The 20,542-nt window shown below is 40.0% G+C and overlaps 1 protein-coding gene across 1 annotated transcript; it reads right to left on the bottom strand.

The window, feature by feature from the left end:
- Window positions 1-11,448: 11,448 nt before the first annotated feature.
- On the bottom strand, window positions 11,449-17,679 carry rchy1 (ring finger and CHY zinc finger domain containing 1). Its single transcript, XM_049579420.1, has 9 exons — window positions 17,529-17,679; window positions 16,900-17,019; window positions 16,627-16,742; window positions 15,631-15,709; window positions 15,481-15,525; window positions 15,313-15,371; window positions 15,057-15,086; window positions 13,376-13,496; window positions 11,449-13,142 (listed from the first exon to the last, which is right to left on the bottom strand). The coding sequence occupies exons 1-9, from the start codon at window positions 17,577-17,579 to the stop codon at window positions 12,942-12,944; spliced, it is 822 nt and encodes a 273-aa protein (XP_049435377.1). The 5' UTR covers window positions 17,580-17,679; the 3' UTR covers window positions 11,449-12,941.
- Window positions 17,680-20,542: the final 2,863 nt, after the last annotated feature.

Here is a 20,542-nt window from a genome sequence, read left to right as displayed (position 1 = left end):
ATGCATGCACAATTTTAAAAAATTCTGGATTTCGCTACTGCTTAAATATTTCAGAGCAGTCTGGGAGTAAGGATCAGTCCATTTAATTTCAGTGTTGATTTTTGTTTAGCTGAAATTAGGTAACTAACTGTAATGAAACAATTTAGGCCTATCATATCAAACCAATGCATAATTCCATTCCACTAATCAATAAATAAAGACCTATTTATATTGGGTATTTCCTGTTCTGAGTGATTCGGTTGTGTTTGGTTAGTAGAGGGCTCGTCTTTTCTGGGATGAACTTTTAGTCACACAAGACTGCAAGCCTTAAAAATAAAAATGTCTTACACTGACAGTCTTTAGACTGAATTTATAGATGAGGAGCGAACGCACCAAATCCATATAATTTTATGTCAGTGTTGGAAATAATATCAGCTTTAGGTGAAGCACAATCTTATTTAGCCTATGTATGTGGGAAATGTAAAAAATAAATAAATAAATCAAATTATAAAACACAAACCCTTCTTGTTATCTGCATAATATAGTTCATAAATATTATTCTTAGATATATATTTTTAGGGCATTTTAGCCTTTAATTGATAGGACAGTCAAGCATGAAGGGGGGAGAGAGGAGAGAGAGAGGGAATGACATGCAGCAAAGGGCCACAGGCTGGAGTCGAACCTGGGCCGCTGCAGCAACGGCCTTGTACATGGGGCACCTGCTCTATCCACTGAGCCACCGACGCCCCCATAAATATTATTCTTATGATGAAATTTCATTTAAAAAGTAACTTATTAATACTAATAATTGGTTATTTATAAAGGTATTTTGGAGCTTTACCTGATTAAACAGAAAGGAAACATCCCACTTGCAAAACAGCTTGGCCTATGTCAAATAAGATCATGGAGGCTAATAAAACATCAGAAAATCCTAACCATAGGTAATCTAAAGCTGAATCGGACAGCCTTAAGTTTTCAACTACAGTTTTCTTTCCCTAATTGACAAACATTACGCCTTTATTATGAAGGCACAATCTCATAACTTCCTGTCTCATTCTGGCTGATTTTAATCAACTTGATGCAATTTCCGCCCTCGTTTCAATAAAGTGTGAACAGGCACAATTTACAGTCACAGGGACCAATCTGCATTTGTACTATAGTCATTATTGAGAGGTCCTCTAAATGAAGAAAGTCTGGAAAAAAATATGATGCATTGTGACACACCACATGTGGATGTAAACGGCATTTTTGGTTTTTGTGGAAATTAATATCATGCGCCATTAATTTAATCTGGTAAAACACACAACTTTTACTGATAACAGGCCATGTTGTAGTTGACTCTACAAATGTGTTGTCTTTATACAGTTTCCATAGAAAAGTTAGTGAAGCCACAAATTGAATAAGTTTACTGCCAACAGTCGGTTCAGGATTTACTTATCAATCCTCAGTTCTACTAACAGACTAAAATAACACTAAGTCATGAAGCCAATGTTTCTCTAATATGGAGTTGTACTGCTCCTTTAATACACCCAGAGGCCCTTATAGTGTGTTGCATAATTACTTTATTGTATTTTTCACCCCTCTGTTATCACTGACTGTTAACTAATTCATTAACTATAATTTCACCAACCTTTTCAATTCACCAATGGGTTTTTTGTTAAGTCATTTTAAGTGAATTTCTGTGGAGACTTTATTTGTATCAGTGTTCTCAGTCTGGATATCATCAGCACCAATGCTGCCATACTGCAAACTGGCTTATGTGATGTGGTATAACAGGAGGTTTGTGTGTTGTGTGCTCATTCATTGCTGGGGTTTAAGTATTTAATTAGTACCAAAGCCAGCTCCAGCTAATCTTCTCAACACTGACTCAACATGTGACCCGCTAACCAATGTTAAGGCCAATCAATAGCTGAAACAACTCAAAGACAGCTTTGACTTGCAGTGGGTGTAAAAATGGGTGCTGCCCTACCCAGGGTTCAGAGTTTAATGCAAAGTTTGGAGATTTGGAGACACTTATAGTGCTGGTTATGTCTCCTAAATACACACATACCTGTAACACACTCAGTCAGAGCAACGCTACAAGCTCAGAGTGTGTAATGCAGGATGTTTGGGCACAGATTTAGATTCGTAATTGTCCTCTCCGCCACAGTTTATCCTCACTGAGTGCTGCAGCCAGTGTCCTGCCCGCACACAGGCCTACTCTATCCTCTGCAGACGAGCAGATGAAGCTCTGGAAGTGGGACAGGGGCTATTTGGACAGGAATTAAGGGGTGTGTTAAATTTCTGCATGCATGATCAATGGGGTTGAATGGCGGGGATGGGGTGGAGGGGAGGGCACTAGGCTGAGGCAGAGAAAGAGGGAGAAAGAGGGAGAGAGAGAGAGAGCTAGCGGTGAGAACACAGACAGAAGCAGCCAGCAATGGCTCACTAATGAGAGATGGACAGTGTGGATTGTATCTCATTATCAATCAACATAGCTTTGAGTTCTCTGGAGAGGGAAAATGCGAGCCCTAATGTGTGCTGCATGTGGTCCATTTTGATAAACCCAGCTTGTGTGGTGGAGCATTAGTCACAGCGGTATCGGGGCTGTTGGAAATCCACACACATTGCCCTCTGTCCGTTTTGGTGAGGAGTTTCCTCTGAATAGTACAATGGGACTTAATTACAGGTCAGTGGCATGTCTCAGGGAGATAGAGGGAGCTCTGTTACCCTTCCAAATACAGTATAATGCCATCTTCCCAAGGGTGGGGTGGGGTAACAAGAGCTCTACACAAAAAGGTGCTGATAGGCTGAACCTGAGAATGGTATAAGGTGATCCAGGCAGAGAAAGTGAGCGTTTTACACTGAAAGAGAGAGAAAAGATAAAGGAGTACATTAACTCTCAAAGGTTTTCTCCCATTCAGTTTGCCCTCTTTCCTTTCCAGTCCACTTCCAACTTTTCATTTCTGCCAACTTTCCTTAACAAAAAACAAGAAGGTGGATCAAAGACAAAGAAATGCTGAATTTGGAAATTAAAAAAAAAAGATTCAACGTAGAGAAGTTGTTAGACACCACAGCATCTGTGAGGGCAGTTGAAAGACATGCCTATAAACATGCTCACAGTGGCCTTTTACTGAAAGAATAAGGTCAGTGACTCTTGAAAAACAATAACCAACATCAGCTGCACAACTTGTACATTATGTTTGCATTCTCTGGCATCTAGGTTGCTGATCCTTCACACAAAACCGTGAAAGTAAAGGACGTGTTTCTCTGGAGATAAGTGATGATAAAGACATCGACACAAACATAGTCAAAATATCAACAGGTGGGCAAATAGACCGTAAAATACTCACATGGCAATTATAACAGTAGCTTATTTATGTAGCATCTCATCAAAACCAATGATAAAAAAGTGCTTAATAAGAAAAATGAAAAGTAAAAGATATCCATACAACATGATACCAGTGGTGGAATATCATTAAGAACATATAGATACAATTTTGAGGTGCTTGCGCTCACAGTATTAATTCCGCTACAGTCACTGGACAGCTAGTTTCTAGTTCCTGTCAGATGAAAATTTTACAAAATGAACACATGATATCTTAGGATGCCCTAATAATTTTGGCTTGGGACATCTTATAATAAAACAATGTCTTGTTGGGGCCTCTTGTCACATTACAGATGTCTTTGAGTTGTTAGCAGCTCCATTAAAGAGCGATTCCCCTCAAAACTTCTCACATGAATTAATTTACATGACTGTTTGAGGCCCAAAGAGGTAAAACTCCCACAAACTTTCGCAAGAAAGAAAAAAATTGATACTATGAAACAGAGGTGTAAGGTAGTTGTGAGGGGTCCTAGCTCATGCTATTGTTCACATATTGTCTTGTCACATGATACAGATACTTGACACTGGATAACTTCAACATACATATTACCAAACAATCATCACTGCACATCTGTATATGACACAAAAATACCAACATTTAACAGTTTTATTAATTTATTATAGCTTATTTGGAATAAGCATATAATTTGATGCTATAGACTATTTTACAATATATAAATATATATATATATCTATAGGGTATATATATATATATATATATATATGTGTGTGTGTGTGTGTGTGTGTGTGTGTATGACTATGATGGTTTGGGCATATATAGCAAATGGCACTGTTTTTCATTTAAATGACAGTTCTTTGGCAGTCACTCATAAGGGCCCATTCTTCACCCAACACATTGTTGGAGGGCCCACTCTGTCTATGGACCACCCACTTCACGGGCCTCAGTGCAACCGCACTGTCTGCACTCTCTGCACTCTCTGCACTGTCTGCATTGTCTATATTTACGCCCCTGCTATAAAAAATACAGATTTGTGTCACAGCACTTTTTATTCTTCCTTCCGACCACACTCATCTAACAACCCCCTAAATTATCCTGTGACCTTTGCAGGTGGTCTGACTTCTAGGCTGGAAATCGCTGGACTAAACTCACTGTATATGAAATAGTAGTAATAGTAATAGTAGCTGCACTTTTACCATCTACAGGGATAAAATGCTATTCACACAGTCATTTACAGTATTAAAGGTCCAGTGTGTAGAATTTAGGGGCATCTCTGGCAGACATGTAATATAATACAAATAACTATGTTTTCATCACCTGAAACTAAGAATCACTGTGTTTTCCTTACCTCAGAATGAGCTGTACCGACATACACATTAGGTCCTCTTCTTCAGTCTGCCATGTTGTTCTACAGTAGCCCAGAACAGACAAACTAAACACATTCCAGTTTTCGCTTCACCCAACACAATTCTCCTACATGCTTAGCACATCAGTGAAGTTCCACTTCTGCAACCTCACAGCTAGATGCCACTGAATCTTTCACACTGGACCTTTAACAATCTGAAAATAAAGTATGACTTATGATAATGTGTCAATCACCAGGCTAATTTTCTGTGGAAGTAGTACTTTACTTTTGATATTTTAAGTAAATTTTGCTGATAATATCTCTGTACTTTTACATAAGTGCTACTTCAGTGAAAGTACTACTTGAAGGACTATGGAGTATTTTTACACTGTGCTACTGGTACTTTTACTCAGGTAAAAAGAATCTGGGTACTTCTTACACCACTGCATGTTACATAGGCTATGCATCATGCAGCATACATATATCAACCTGCATACACACTAACCTTGACCCTAACCTGAACCCGAATATATATATATAAAAAAAAAAAACAAAGAAAGTTGAATTTCCCCTCCGGGATTAATAAAGTATATATATATATATATATATATATATATAAATACACACAGGCAAACTAATTCTCTTAAATTAAACAAACATACATTACAAAACACCTTCTAACTAAAAGTATGGTTTCAGCAGTGAGTTCTGAAGAGGGTACTGATTATGAAAAGTTGTCACAATGCTGTTCTCTACATGCTCAGCACAGAAACAGTGTGTGTAAACAACAGTCCCAACATGAAGTAACTTTGGCACAGACACATCCTGAAACTGGGTCGTTCACATGTAAACACAACACAACAGCGCTCTCTACTGGCTTGGATAGATGAATCCATGTTTCTGTGCAGTGAAAATGCTGCTTACCTATAATCAATGACAAAAATCCTGTGATAAAGAGAGTATAGTGCTATTACTTTTGATACTTTCAAGTACATTTTGCATGTGATATTGTGATGATGATGAGTGATGATAAAGACCCACACAGCCATGTAAACCTACACATGTGATATTATTTATTTTTGGCTGATTGGAGCACTGTGGGTGTTTCCAGACTGTGCTTTACTGGCATCTCCCTTAACCTCCTATTAACTCTTTCGCCCCTTTTAGGGTGGACAAGTTATATATTTATCATTGTTATCATTTTAAATGATACCAGGTTGAATGTTGATTCACAAAAACTCACAGTCTTGGTACTACTGGATCTAAGCGCCGCCTTTGATACAATAGATCACCACATTTTATTAAACAGACTCAGAAACCTGGTGGGCCTCTCTGGTACTGTTTTTAACTGGTTCAACTCTTATCTCACAGATCGTTGTTTCTTTGTAAGTATGGATACACGTTCCTCCAGAACGCATGAAATTAGGTGTGGGGTGCCCCAAGGGTCAATTTTAGGTCCAACTCTTTTTAATCTCTACATGCTTCCCCTTGGGGACGTCATCAGGAGGCACGGCATCAGCTTCCACAGTTATGCAGATGACACACAGCTGTACATCGCCGTGTCTCCTGATGACACAGGGCCAATTGATATCCTTTTTGACTGCATTTTAGATATCAAGTCATGGATGGCAGTGAATTTCCTACAGCTCAACCAGGACAAAACAGAGGTTTTAATTATTGGTCCTGATGGCCAGAGAGAGAAACTTTTACCAAAACTACAAGATTTTAAACCTTCACAATGTGTAAAGAACCTGGGTGTCATTTTTGACTCTGAGCTTAGTTTTATTCCACACATCAAAAATGTAACAAAGACAGGTTTTTATCATCTTAAGAACATAGCCAGAGTCCGCCTGTTTCTCTCTCAGGCTAACATGGAGGTGCTGATGCATGCTTTTATCTCTTGTCGTTTAGATTACTGTAATGCCCTGCTGTCTGGTCTTCCCAAAAAGACCATCTCTGACCTGCAGCTACTCCAAAACTCAGCCGCACGAGTGCTGACGAGGACCAGAGGGCGGGAGCTCATTTCACTAGTTTTACAATCGCTGCATTGACTCCTCGTGTGTTTCAGGATTGATTTTAAGGTTCTTTTACTCGTTTTTAAATGTCTTAACGGTCTTGGGCCATCTTATTTATCTGACCTGCTTTTACCATATCAACCCTCGCAGATCCTGAGGTCCTCCGGCACCAGCCTTTTAATTGTTCCAAGAGTTAGAACAAAAACCCACGGGGAGGCTGCATTCAGCCATTATGGCCCTCACTTATGGAACAGCCTGCCGGAGAGCATCAGGACTGCAGAGACTGTTGATGTTTTTAAAAGGAGGCTCAAGACTCACCTTTTTAATTTAGCTTTTAACTGATTTCTTTTACTCTTTTATTCTTCTATTATATGTTCTTTTTACTTTCTAATGCTTTTAAATGATTTATTTTTAAATCTTTATGCATTTTAGTCTCTAAATCTTAATTTATTTATTTATTTATTATTATTATTATTAATATTATTTTAATCTTTAACTCTTTAATTTTTCCTAATCTCCACACCATGTGTGGAGTCCACCCCGGTCTGTCTGGTCGAGGTGGTCTCTGTGGCGGCGCTCCCTGTGGCTGTGGGCTGTAGCGCCTCTCAGTGTGGATGGCTCCCCATAGGTGGTTCTTTCCTCACCTGGTTCCTCAGTGCCCAGCCATGTTATTGACTATATTGACTGTATGTGTGTGTGTGTGTGTGTTTATATGTGGGGGTGGGAGTGGCGGTTTTCAATATGTATGTATTATTTTTGTTTGTTTTTATTCTGTGAAGCACTTTGTGCTGCATTTTTAATGTATGAAAAGTGCTATACAAATAAAGTTTGATTGATTGATTGATTGATTGATTGACTGATCAGTACATGCACATGGACACGATTGGTGCCTAATCAGCCACTGTAATTACAAACACTTGTGTTAGTGTGTGTGTGTGTGTGTGTGTGTGTGTGTGTGTGTGAGGCCTTTAAGTCCACTGCTTTGATGCTCCCATTCCTGACTTACACATTTGGTGAAGATGTGTCTTCTTTATTGACTGTAATAGTTAATTATGAGAATAAATGTAGACACGGGGACATGTAGCTGATGGGAATTTAGGAGGGTTTGTTACTTTAGTGCAGGGTGTCCAGACCTTTTTGAAGGGGGGCCAGATTAGATAATGTTAAAATGCCAGGGGGCCAGCTGCTTCTCACATCATATAGGTTATTAAAAAAATACAATCAAACGAGACAAATGTAACTGTTTTAAGAAGAAGAGGAAGATATACTTTGTTATTAATTCCTGAGGCTAAATTCAATTTTTTCACTCTGTTGTCATGAACACACAGGCCTGAAATACACACACATGCACAAATAGGAACTATACATGCATTAAATGGAGAGATGTCAGAGTGAGGGGGCTGTTGGGGTTCAGCTGGGGGTTTGGTGCCTTGTACAAGGGCATCTTGGCAGTGCCCAGAAGGTGAACTGGAACCTTAGCCACCAGTCCATGCTCCATACTCAGTCTGGATGGGGACTTGAGCCGGTTACCCACCACTTCCCAACCTAAGCCCCTATGGACTGAGCTACTGCCGCACCATCTTTCAGTAAAAATGTTTTCAACCTTCCATGGCTTCTAAAAGTGGTGGTCTTCGCTGTCAGCTTTATGCTTCTTTGCCGTGGCCATGTCTGCTATAGGAAATGTCTGTTGTTAGGTAACTGTTCTGTTTTCTTGTTTACTGTCTAATTATGAAAACACATTAGTTCTGCCTGCATACTTCCCATTTGATGCATATCTACAAACTGTATGATAGTTCCTCATTTTATCTGGTCAGCATTGTGAGGTGAACAGGTAAAATGCGAAGTGATCTTGCTTGGTTGACCAATATTGTGTGGCGGGCCACATGTAATATATTTTGAAAGTCAACCGGGCCAGACTTTGGACACCCCTGCTTTAGTGGAAATCGATATTTGTTTCTGTGAACAAAGGATTTATTTCATTGACTGCTGAAAGAAAAGAAATGGAACTAGTAGATACTTTAGCAAACTAAGGATATAGAAGGAAAAAAATCTGATGTGAATGATGTGGCTTTTGTTGCAGTCACTGTAATGATTGAACATGACAGGACATTACCATGAAATTCTGATTACATATATTTAAAGTCTAAACTAGATTTGCCCTATTGTTCACACTAAAACCACAAAACACATGTTTACTCTGCTTATAAATAGGGCCTTCTTGTGTACTTATTCTCTTATTATCCTCTGACAATATTTAGCACCCTCTAATTTAGCTGTGTCTGGGGGATTAATGATTTAGTTTGAATTGTTAGTGAGTTAGGGCTGAAGTCAGTAACGCTAAGGACGTGAACCAGATGATAATTTATTGATTTATTGTACCCACACATGCCAGCAGCCATATAAAAACATGTCCAATGCAGGAGTGAGAAGAAATGAGAATTTCTTGTACTGCTTTTGTCAGAGTTGAGACATTTCAGAGAGAGTCTGCTGTGTCTGAAGGCACAAGAGGATACTCAGCATAACAAGGTAGGTTTTGAAGCAGGAGTATTATCTAATATTTCACTGTTGTTGATACTTTTTTGTAGCTCATGCAAAGATTACAGTTTATTGTAAGAGATTTCTTAATAGATGCTTTCATGTGCATTTTTTTTTAGCTGGTTTTTTACCTAATTATTCAGACATTTCTGTCTATAATCGAGTCCTAAAAACTTTTTTGCAATGTAGCTCGACCATTTTAATTTGCCTTTTCTTTTTTCTCGTGAAACAAGTGTATTTGTTTGAAAAGGTGTTGACATATTCCTACCTCACTTGCAGATTACTTTTCACTTGTTTAATGGAAAAAAATATATTTCAGTTTGAATTCCAGACTAAAATGACTTCATTAGAGGGAGTTTCTTTTCACTGAAAAATGCATCTAACAACCTGATTGTATGTGTTGTATGAAGAATGATATGAAAAATATGCAAAATAACTAGTAAATGTAGCTGTCAGGTAAATGAAAGTACAATATTTCTGTCTGAAATATGGGGTAGATGCACCACTTTAAAAATATAGGTCTTGCTTTTTTGTTTCAGCAAAGACAACCATGGCAGTTCTGAGGATTACGCTTTATGCTGCCTTCATGGTGACTCTGGTGCTGTCCAAACCAGTGAGTAGCACTACTATTGCTACATCCACTATAAAGCAGGGCTGTAATCACCTGTTTTACATTGGAAACCATTTTCAATCAACACCTTCTGCGACCCAGTCCTCTAGAGGGGTCTGGTGGGAATTCCACTTGGGAGAAATTTTTAGAAACTTTACAAAATTTGAACAAAAATCTTTCTTCAGTTCTTAAAGTTCTGATGACTGAGATCCATTTTAGAGAGCCAGCATTTACAGTAACTGGTTCACAGGAAAAGTTTATACACTATGACTATCTTATGATTATCTTATGATACTATGACTTTTATAATTACTTCTATGATATACTATGATTTTTTATGACATACTAACACTATACAAAAACTATAACAATCGACAGTGATATAGCCAACATAACACTCATATTTCATTCTAGGTTTTCACTTTTTAAGACATTTGAAAGTAATGAATCAGAGAGATTGTACAGTGTTTGACACCGAGTGTACAGACTCACTCACAGCAGTCGAGCAATGACCTCTGTTGGGCTACGGCAACACCTTATATTTTTTATTTTTTATCAGCATATTGGAGTGTTGAGCATTTTATACATACTTGCCTAGCTGTAAAGCAATCTAAAGAAGACCTGTGATAAATATTAAGAACATTCCTTGTTTCAAAAACAGGTCTGTGTAAGTGACTGTGAGGATTCATCAGAGTCCAGTGAGGTAGACTCATCAGAGGAGACTGCCACTCACGTTGAGCCTTCACAGGAGCCCCTGCAGCCAGCGTTCACGGAGACAGACATGCCTAATGCCATTGAAGAGACGAACTCCCCGGATGCTGCAGCCCTACTTCCCTCTGCAGACCCAGGACCTTCCCCAGCTACACCTGATACCTCAGCCCTGCCAAACCCAGAGGACCCACAAACCTCCACTGACACAGTGCCTTTACAATTCATGCCAGATGATCCATCGCAAACTGCTCTGGGTGCAGACTATCCTCAGGACATGCCTGATTCTGATCCAGCACAGGACTCGCCTAACACTGACAATGTGCAAGGTCTACCACATACAGAGGTCTCACGACACCCAGGGCTTACAGATAAAGTCATAGCTGTTGGTGGCACAGATCAACCACAAGTTACCACCACCACAACCACCATCACCACATACCAGAGATTCCCCCAGGGTGCCACTCCACCCTTTCCTCCACAAGTAATCAAACCAACACCTCCACCATTCCACAGAGCCCCACCCCTGCCAATCCCCATTGGCACCGCTCTGACTGGTGTTCCTGTTTGTTTCACTTTCCAGTTTGCAACCACTGAGCCAGAGCCACCTAGAGGAGACAGCATTTGACCCTGTCAGGAACAGTTATCCATTTCAGTTGTAGTTCTATTTTAGGTTTAGTTTTTAGTAAGTAGTGCTTTCTTGATACTTTATCATTGTACTATCAGGTTCAGATATCCAGAGTGTGCCTGACTTGATGTGCATTCCCTTCATTCGTAGTTAATTTGTTATAATGGTGCTAATGTACATGACTGCTATACAAATGAAATGGAAATATAACACCTCAAATGTATTCATATGAGCAGCTGTGAATAATGTGGTTAAATGTTATTATCTCTAACTCAATTATTGGTTCAGGAGACAACTCAAGAGTGTTTCAGTAAAATGATGTTGTTTATTGAGAGTCTGTATTAGTTTCATTGTAAAGGTAACCAAATTTACATCTGCAATTAACAAAGACAAAAAAAGCAAATAGTACCAGAGTCACGGTCCTCATGTCACAGCAGCCGTACCAGAAATTACAGTATTGCATGTATGAGAAGGAAACAGTAAATCAGTGCATGTGTTGCAGCTGTAATTATGTCATCATAACAATCAGGCAAGACTTATTTCCAAAGCCACAGAGCATAACGTCATCTTCTATGCTGGCGTTAGAAAAATGAGCAGGTTAAAAAGGCCCAATCAGTAATTTTTTTAGACTATCTAAATTACATGTGCATTTACATATGTAACAGAATTAGTTGACTTGTCAGTTAAAAATTCTAATATCTCATCATAAATCAAGAGTACTGGTCTGTTATACTTCACCTTTAAAAAAAAAAAAAAAAACTTGTTAGATGAAAAAAGAGAAAAAGAAAACAGGAAGCTGTCAGTCATTTTGTTCTAAACCTGTGTTTTGAATATTTTTTGCGGGGCAATCCTTTTTTTGCTCGCAGCGTGCAACTTGAAACAAGAATTTGATCAGCACTATGACAGGAATTGATAAATTTCACTTGTAGCGTTAATTAATAATAATAATAATAATAAGACATGACCAAGAGTGTGACAAAAATTGAGAAAAATGCTGTCAGTTTAATCTTTGACTGACAGAACATCTATGCAAAATAAAAAAAACATGCAGGGGCATAATCCACACAGGAACCTTTTTGGAATTTTTTGCACATATGTCAGTGAATCTCTCTAGATATCTGCATGATTCCTTGATCCATTTGAAATTCCCTGCGTGAGGGCTCCACTTTTACAGTCCTGAATTTTATTTAAATAATGTGCACCTGGTTTGCACAGTACCTAGTGCTATGCTGCCAGTAGGCCAGTTAGCGTACAGAGTACTGTGTTAGTCATGCTGTACTCTGCATGAGGCTAATTTTAATTTCTATTTGTGTTTGACAAATTAACAAATAAGGTACTGTATATATAACAAACTGACACATCTTGCTGAGGGCATTTACAGTAAATAGGATGCACACCACAGTCCCTGAACTTAACAGAAAACAATCACAACTGGTCTGATACTGTACAACCTTCATTTTTGTTATGGTGCCACACAGTGGCTGTATGGATTGACTGTCAACCCCCAGCAACAACTTTCTGGGTGGTCAGATGGGCTATGACTTCAAATTGCCCGTAAGTGTGACTGTGTGTTAGTCCTGTGATAGCCTGACACCCTTCATCTCACCCAGTGCATGCTGGATTGGGTTCCAGCCCTAAAGAGGATAAGCAGGTACAGAAAATAGATGGATTTTTGTAATATGTACAATCTAGCAATACTGGCTCAGTCTACTGTTACACTCAATGTAAGTTAGTACAAGTAAGTGCACCAGCCAAACATCTACAGCACAAATGTCACCCAGTGTGGTTGGCTGCAGTTTTACTGTGGCGTGGGTGACTGAGGTTGATCTTGCTGCTCTGGCTCTGTGTCTGTCTCTGCCTCATGCTGAGTGTCCTGTTCTGTCTGCTGTTGGATGAGTCCGCCATCCTGTGCTGTGTTGTAGGAGCCACAGCCACTGCACTTCATCCCCAGCACATGGAAAGGCACCGTGCAGTGGGTTTGGCAGTCGTTACATATAATCTGTAGTGAGGAAGAGCAAAAGTAATAGATTACATATACAGTCAACCAACCGGATGAGTACTCATAACAGCCACCAAGGCCTGTTTATCTAATTATACAAACTGGACTGAATTCAATGTAAAATTGGGCATGTTGTGTCAAAAAATGAGATTCTGATGTATCAGTAATTCAACCCTTCTTTTAACTACACTCAAATATTACATGTATAATTTATTGTTTTATTGAGGTCTTACTTTGACAGTAGTTCCCTGGTATTCAGTGGGCATTGGTGACTGGGCAATCTCTTTGTCTATCTGCTCCCAGTGGTGCTCCATACCCCAGGCAGAGTGCATACACAGGGGGCAGCGATATGCTCTGAAACAAATGAGAAAGAAAAAGACATTTAGTGGAAGGTCTTACTCCACCTTACCTTTATGTGCACTGTAGTAACCTGGGTACTGTAAATCCATGTATACATGCAGCATGTCAGTGATCAGACTCATCACCTACTCCAGACCTGACTTTGTGTGTGTATGTGTTCGAGCAGAGTGACAGCACACAGATGAAGCAGAGCTTTTAATCACAGTGCCAGTGTCTAAATTTAACAAAAAATCAATAAGTTGGTGGTGGAAATGAACTTTGTGTCAAACTGTGCATACACTGTAAGATTTACATCCATTTTAAAACTATTGTTGTTTAATTCCAACCATTCCACTGTACAAGTAAACCATGATGTAATGCCTGAGCTCACCATTTATGTGCTTGCACTGATTGTGTAAAATAAAAAATAAAACAGCAATCCCTGCAGACCATTCTGACTATTGACAACTATCAATAAAAATTTGTTTGAAAGCTCTGAGGCAGGTAGAGGTTTGTTTTCTGTGGAGGTCGGTAACATTACATCAGTATAGGTCACAATAATGTAGTGACAGAGGTCCCAGAAAGAACTTAAAAGTCAATTTCTGCAAATCAAGTCTGTCAGTTAGCAGCACCAACAAAGAGATGAGATGATTCAGGGCTCTAGTTCAACAGTGGAAGAGCCTGACGACGGCCGACCAAAATTTATGATGTGTCAAAAAATTCAACCAAACATGCGACAGCCAGTCAGGAGCAGTTCATCAGGCCATGATCGGTCCTCACTCCCCCTGTACACTGCATGGCAAACAACGCCTTACAAAGCTGAAATTCAGTCAAACCCTAAAATGAGTTGTATGGCTCAAAAAATGGGTCAGAAACAAGCTCAAATCGTACAGTGTATGCCCAGCTTTAGTGTCAGATCCAAGACATCGGATGGAATCATTTTAAATAAGAGGATGCATTACTCCATTGATGATCTCTTCTTTCACCATTTGCTCAGTAATTCCCCTGTCTACCCAGCTGGCTCTGGACTTCAATATGACGTCAGAAAGATGCTGAACAGATGTTAAATTCTGGTTAGAATCAAAATCAGGTTGACAGTATTTCAACTGTCTAATGACTAAAGAGTTTCATGTTGTGTGGATGTTAACATTGTGACTCTCTGCAGATATTAGGTTTTGTTCTCCATACCTTACGACTAAATGTTGTTATTCTCCGTCAAGATGACAGTGGCATGAGATGTTTGGAAGATTTGGTAACGTATAACACAACTTAAAACCAACAACATATCAGTGTCTTCAGTCGTTAGTATTCTACGACAAGCTGATGTTGGCATTAGACATCCCATTGAACGTTGGTCACCCGACATCACAGCCTAAACTCAACCAAGTGTCTACACGACAACGTTGTTGGCCAGCTGGGCGCATGAAAACAAACTGACTGATGCCAGAATCAGGTGCTCCAGCAATGCCTGAAATGTTTATGTCAAACAGTCAAAGAAATAGTCCATTAATCTGGAACAAGACTGTATGTTACTCCACTATACAATAAGCAGGAAAAAGGACTTGTTTGACATACCCAGTTCTGATCATGTCATCAAAGCAGGTCCTGCAGAGAATGTGAACAAACACATCAATAGTTACCTTTATGTCATAACACATCTTGAGCTATGATAACTAAATTAATATAAACTATTAGACTAATTTAACAATACTGCGAGGATAGAAAATATAACATTTTGATTTATTAGTCCATATAAACAATGTATTTTTTATATATATTTTTTCATTTCTCTTCATCTTTGTATTCATAATTAGAGAATAATATATCATACTTGTGTAAAAGATGGCCGCATGGAAGAACATGAGCTCCAATTCTTGATGTGTGAATATCCTGTACATACAGAATAAAGTCATGTCAAATTGCAGAGACAGTAATGGATTGCATAAAAAGCCAACAGCCCTCACCAAACTCTTCCCTGATGTATTAAATGTTTAATTACCTCCATACACACAGGGCAGTTCTGCCTTGATACATTTTCAACACACTGAAACATAAAAGATGATAGTAAATGACGGCTATGAGGACACTCACTTGCATATCAAACGGCATAAATATGATGCTTGTGGGTATGAAACAGGTTGATAGTCACCTTGTGGTTTCCACGCAGATCCTGGGCTAAACACAGATTGCACTTCTCACAATGAAAATATTTCGTCTTGGGTCCAATCCTGTGGCAGTGAGAACACAGATGACAATCAGCTCATATATGAATAATGTGTAACATGGCTAAAAAACTGTCAACATGAAACCTGGAAAACTCAATAAATTATTCATTGTTGTGTTGTGCAATTTAGACACACTGAAATCAAATATCAGGACAATAACAAACATCACAACACTTATTTTTTTCTTGGATAGTTGACTTGAATTACTGTAGCAAAAAAATGACAAATCTTGCATGCAACTTTAAAGGTCCAGTGTGTAGGATTTAGGGGGATATATTGGCAGAAATTAAATATAATATAATAACTATATTTTCTTTAGTGTACAATCACTTGAAAATAAGAGCTGTCATGTTTCTGTTACCTCACAATGGGATGTTTATATCTACAAAGGGAGCAGGTCCTCATTTATTGAGATTGCCATGTTGCACCACCATGTTTCTATAGTAGCTCAGGAAGGACAAACCAGACACTGGCTCCACACAGGGCCATTCACGATTTTGCATTTTTGTGTTTGCAGCCCCTCCGCAGCGTCGGAACAACGCGATTTACAACATGAAACTGCTTTAGTCTGTTTTTTTTTTCCAATTTAAATCACCAGGTCCCTTTCTTTGGGAGAGGAGGAGACCTCTGCTGATAATTCAGCTCCTGGACAATGAACACTGATGGACTTCTAACCGGGAGTTCACCCTTGGCACATAGGAGAAGTTTCAGCTAGTTACGATCTGCAGTCCTCACCACTAGATGCCACTAAATCCTACACACTGCTCCTTTAAGATGGCACTGCCCTTGAGAAAATTTTACTTTTATTTCTGAAATATCCATATAATTAGAAGTATTTTCTACTAAGGCTATGCTCATAAAAAGATTCATAAAAAGCTGTGTGATAAGTATTTAGGATAAATTAACTATTTAATGCTCACCTGCATATTCCACAGGGCAGACAGTGATACTGTTTCTTATCCTTGTCGAACAAGTGGCAAATGTCACAGTAATACTCCCCAAACTGCACATTACACTGCTGGCAAGTCTGCTGTGCCTGAAAGAGTGATATCATTCATTTGTATTGTCCTTTGTGATGTGAGTTAATCACCGCATACAAAAATGCAACATAAACATCAAAAGGAAACCAAAGACATTCCAGATCACTGAGTGGTCCTGCTAGGAACTAAGTTGCAGTTGGTTTTCTCAGTTACCTGCTGCACTGTGTGACACTCAGAGCACTGCACCTCCCTGACTTTGAACCGATCCATCTGGTGGTTCTCCTCTGCATCATGGCACAGCCGACACACATACAGTTTACCACAGCAAGGTGCCTGCAGTGCATAGAAACGTATCATTACACTTGACATGGGCAGGTGAATGGTGGATATGTCAGTCATAGTCATATCACAGGTTATGGTTACACCTTGAGGTACCCACAGCGATAAACTGTATCTGGCTGCTACAAACTGGACAAAGCATAAATTACTTTTTGTACATTATGCATAAATGTAATAAACACGGATGAATGATGTAGTGAGCGATAAGCTATGCAATTCATACTCACTAAACTCTAAAGCCCTCGCTATTTCTCTATCTTTATTGCAGCTAACATACAAAAAACGCACATGACACTACCTAATATGTCGTGGCGATACGGTCAATGTGTTACCTGTTTTGTCGTTATCTAGCTAGGTTAATGGTTAGCTGTGAGTAGCTACTTCCTGAGCTAAACAGTAGCACTACTCGCTATAGCAGAACCGCAGTGGGGAATATTTAAGACCACGCTTTCATCATACCTGTAGGACACATATATAATATATATTTCAAAAAGTTAACTCACTTTCAATAAGCAGTTGCGCACATAATGCTCACAACCAGCAGGGGAAGCCATGTTTCCTCCAAGATATGGCTCTTCTTCGACTGCGATGACACGGCTACCTCCTTTCTTCTTCGTGTATTTTTTTTAGACCCCGTAGACGAATACTGCTCTCCTGCGTTTGAGGGTCAGATGTGATGCAGCATCACATACACTCTGCCACATTTGCTGAAGCCGTTAACAAGTTATGTGACTTCTATTGGGTTATGTAATAAAAAATAAGTTGCTGTAACAAGCAAGGTGATGTGGCAGAATGTCAGTGGCTCCATTCCCTCCCGCCTATGGGATGTACATGATGTACATGTAGTGCAAATGACTAACAGCAGCAGATACGGAGTGGTGCAAATGGTTAAAACAAAGTGAGGTAAAGTGCATAATGTAAAAAAAGACAGTCAGCAGCAGTTTGTAATATAAAATGATATAAAATAATAATAATAATAATAATAATAATAATAATAATAAAACACTGGGGTGTGGATGTAGTGAGTCTACTGTATGTGCAAAACAGCAGAGGTAGTCTGTGTATAGTCTTTGTATATATATATTTATGTAGTATGTGCAGAGGGTTGAATTACAATCCAGGGGCAGGGGGCGGGGGGGGTGGGGGGTGGGGGGGGGGTGGGGTGGGGTGGTAGTGGACAGAGTTCAACATCCTGGCTGTATTCACTATGCGTTGCAGAGTCTTCCGGCAGGAGGCAGTGCAGGCTCCGTGCCACACAGTGATGCAGCCAGTGATGACACTCTCAATGATTCCTCTGTAGAAAAAGCACATGATGGGGGGTGGGACTCTTGCTCTCCTCAGTTTGCAGAGGAAACAGAAGCAGGTTTAAGCCTTCTTGGCCAGTGATGCGATGTTGTTGGCCAGTGATGCGATTTTGAGAGGTCCTCGGAGATGTGCACCCCCAGGAACTTGGTGCTGCTCACCCTTTCCACAGCAGCACCATCGACGGTCAGTGGGGGATGCTGTGGAGGTCTTCTCCTGAAGTCCACAACAATCTCTTTGGTCTTCCCCACATTGAGGAAGAGATTCTTGTCCTTACACCACCGGACCAGTCGGCTCACCCCGCTCCTGTTGTTTGCTTCATCACTGTTGGAAGTGAGGCCCACCATAGTCGTGTCATATGCAAACTTGACGATGTGGTTGGTGCTGTGGGTTGGCACACAGTCGTGGGTCAGCAGTGTGTAGAGCAGTGGGCTGAGCACACACCCCTGTGGAGCCCCTGTGCTCAGCATGATGGTCTTGGATGTGTTGCTGCCGACCCACACATTTTGTGTTCTCCCTGTTAGAAAGTCCAGCACCCAGTTACAGAGAGAGGTTTTGAGTCCCAAGTGTCCGAGTTCTTGTATGAGCTGCTGGAGAATGATTGTGTTGAATGCTGAACTGAAGTCTAGGAACAGCATTCGCACGTATGAGTTCTTTGAGTCCAGGTGGGTGAGGGCTGGATGGAGAGCAGCAGAAATGGTGTCCTCTATGGACCTGTTTGACCTGTATGCAAACTGAAACGGGTCGTGGGAGGGCGGAAGGATGGACTTGATGTTCTGCATGACCAGCCGCTCGAAGCATTTCATGATGGTGGAAGTCAGTGCTACGGGCCGATAGTCATTGTAGCTGGATGGGTGGGGCTTGAGCTCCTCGGCATAGTTCTTTAGGGTATGACGAGGTATGTTATCTGGTCCAGCTGCCTTGCGTGGATTGATCCTGGAGAGGGTCTTCTTCACGCTGGCTGTGGACAGACACACAGCCTGCTTGCCCAGAGGAGGGGTTGTATTGTATTGTATATATTTTTATATATGTATATGCTTTAAGATTATTTGTTTGGAGGAGATGGGAGCAGATTGCTTCCTGACCTCCTGAACAACAGACTATCTGACAGAACAGTCTCAGTATGTCAGGATTGGAAGCTGTGTCTCTGGGATGGTCAGGAGCAGCACTGGTGCTCCACAGGGAACTATTTTAGCACCATTCCTGTTCACACTCAACACAGTGGACTTTAAGTACAACTCAGAGTGCTGCCACATTTGATGATCGGACTAATTTGGCTATTTATAAAACAAAACACACAATATAATTACTCATTCTTATTTCATTTATAACGCTACAACCATTTCATTGTATATTGTATATATTTCAGATTGTCTACTTTACTATTTTATTATTTATTTTATTTTATTGTCTACTTTAATATTTTATTTTATTTTATTTTAATGTCTACTTTAATTTTTTTTTTAAATTTATTTCATTGTCTATTTTAGTATTTTATTTATATCTTCATCTTTATCTCATTTCCATTCGTGCTGTATTTCTATTTCTACTTTGCACGGAGCATTGGAACAAAAACAATTTCCCCCTGGGGATTAATAAAGTATTCTGAATCTGAATCTGAATCTGAACATACAAAAATACTCTGACGATACACCTATAGTGGCTGGTATCAGGAACAGTCAGAAGCGGGAGTACAGGGACCTTGTTGATGCCTTCAGAGACTGGTGCAGTAAGTGCTGCCTCCACCTGAACACAGCCAAAACCAAGGAGATGGTGATGGATTTCAGAAGAAAGAGGTCACTCCATCAATCAGTCTCCATACAAGGGGAGGACATTAAGATGGTGCACACCTACAAATATCTGGGGGTCCTCTTGGATGATAGGCTGGACTGGTCCTCTAACACTGACACACTCTACAGGGAGGGGGCAGAGCTGCCTGTTCTTCCTGCGGATACTGAGATCCTTTGATGTGTGTGTGAGATGTTGACAGTGTTCTATCATATGGTGGTGGCCAATGCACTCTTCTATGCTGTGGTGTGTTGGGGTGGCAGCCTGATGGACAAAGACATCAAGCGTTTGGACAAGCTGGTTACAAAAACTGGCACAGTGCTTGGCAGTAGATTGGACCCACTAAAGAACTATGGTGGAGAGGGGCACACTGAACAAACTGAAAGCTATAATGGACAATAGCAGACACCCTCTCCACACAACAGAA

The sequence above is a fragment of the Epinephelus fuscoguttatus genome, linkage group LG6 (genome assembly GCF_011397635.1).
Source record: "Epinephelus fuscoguttatus linkage group LG6, E.fuscoguttatus.final_Chr_v1".
In the NCBI taxonomy this organism is placed as follows: Eukaryota; Metazoa; Chordata; class Actinopteri; order Perciformes; family Serranidae; genus Epinephelus; species Epinephelus fuscoguttatus.
This window is presented reverse-complemented; position numbering and strand designations above follow the sequence as displayed.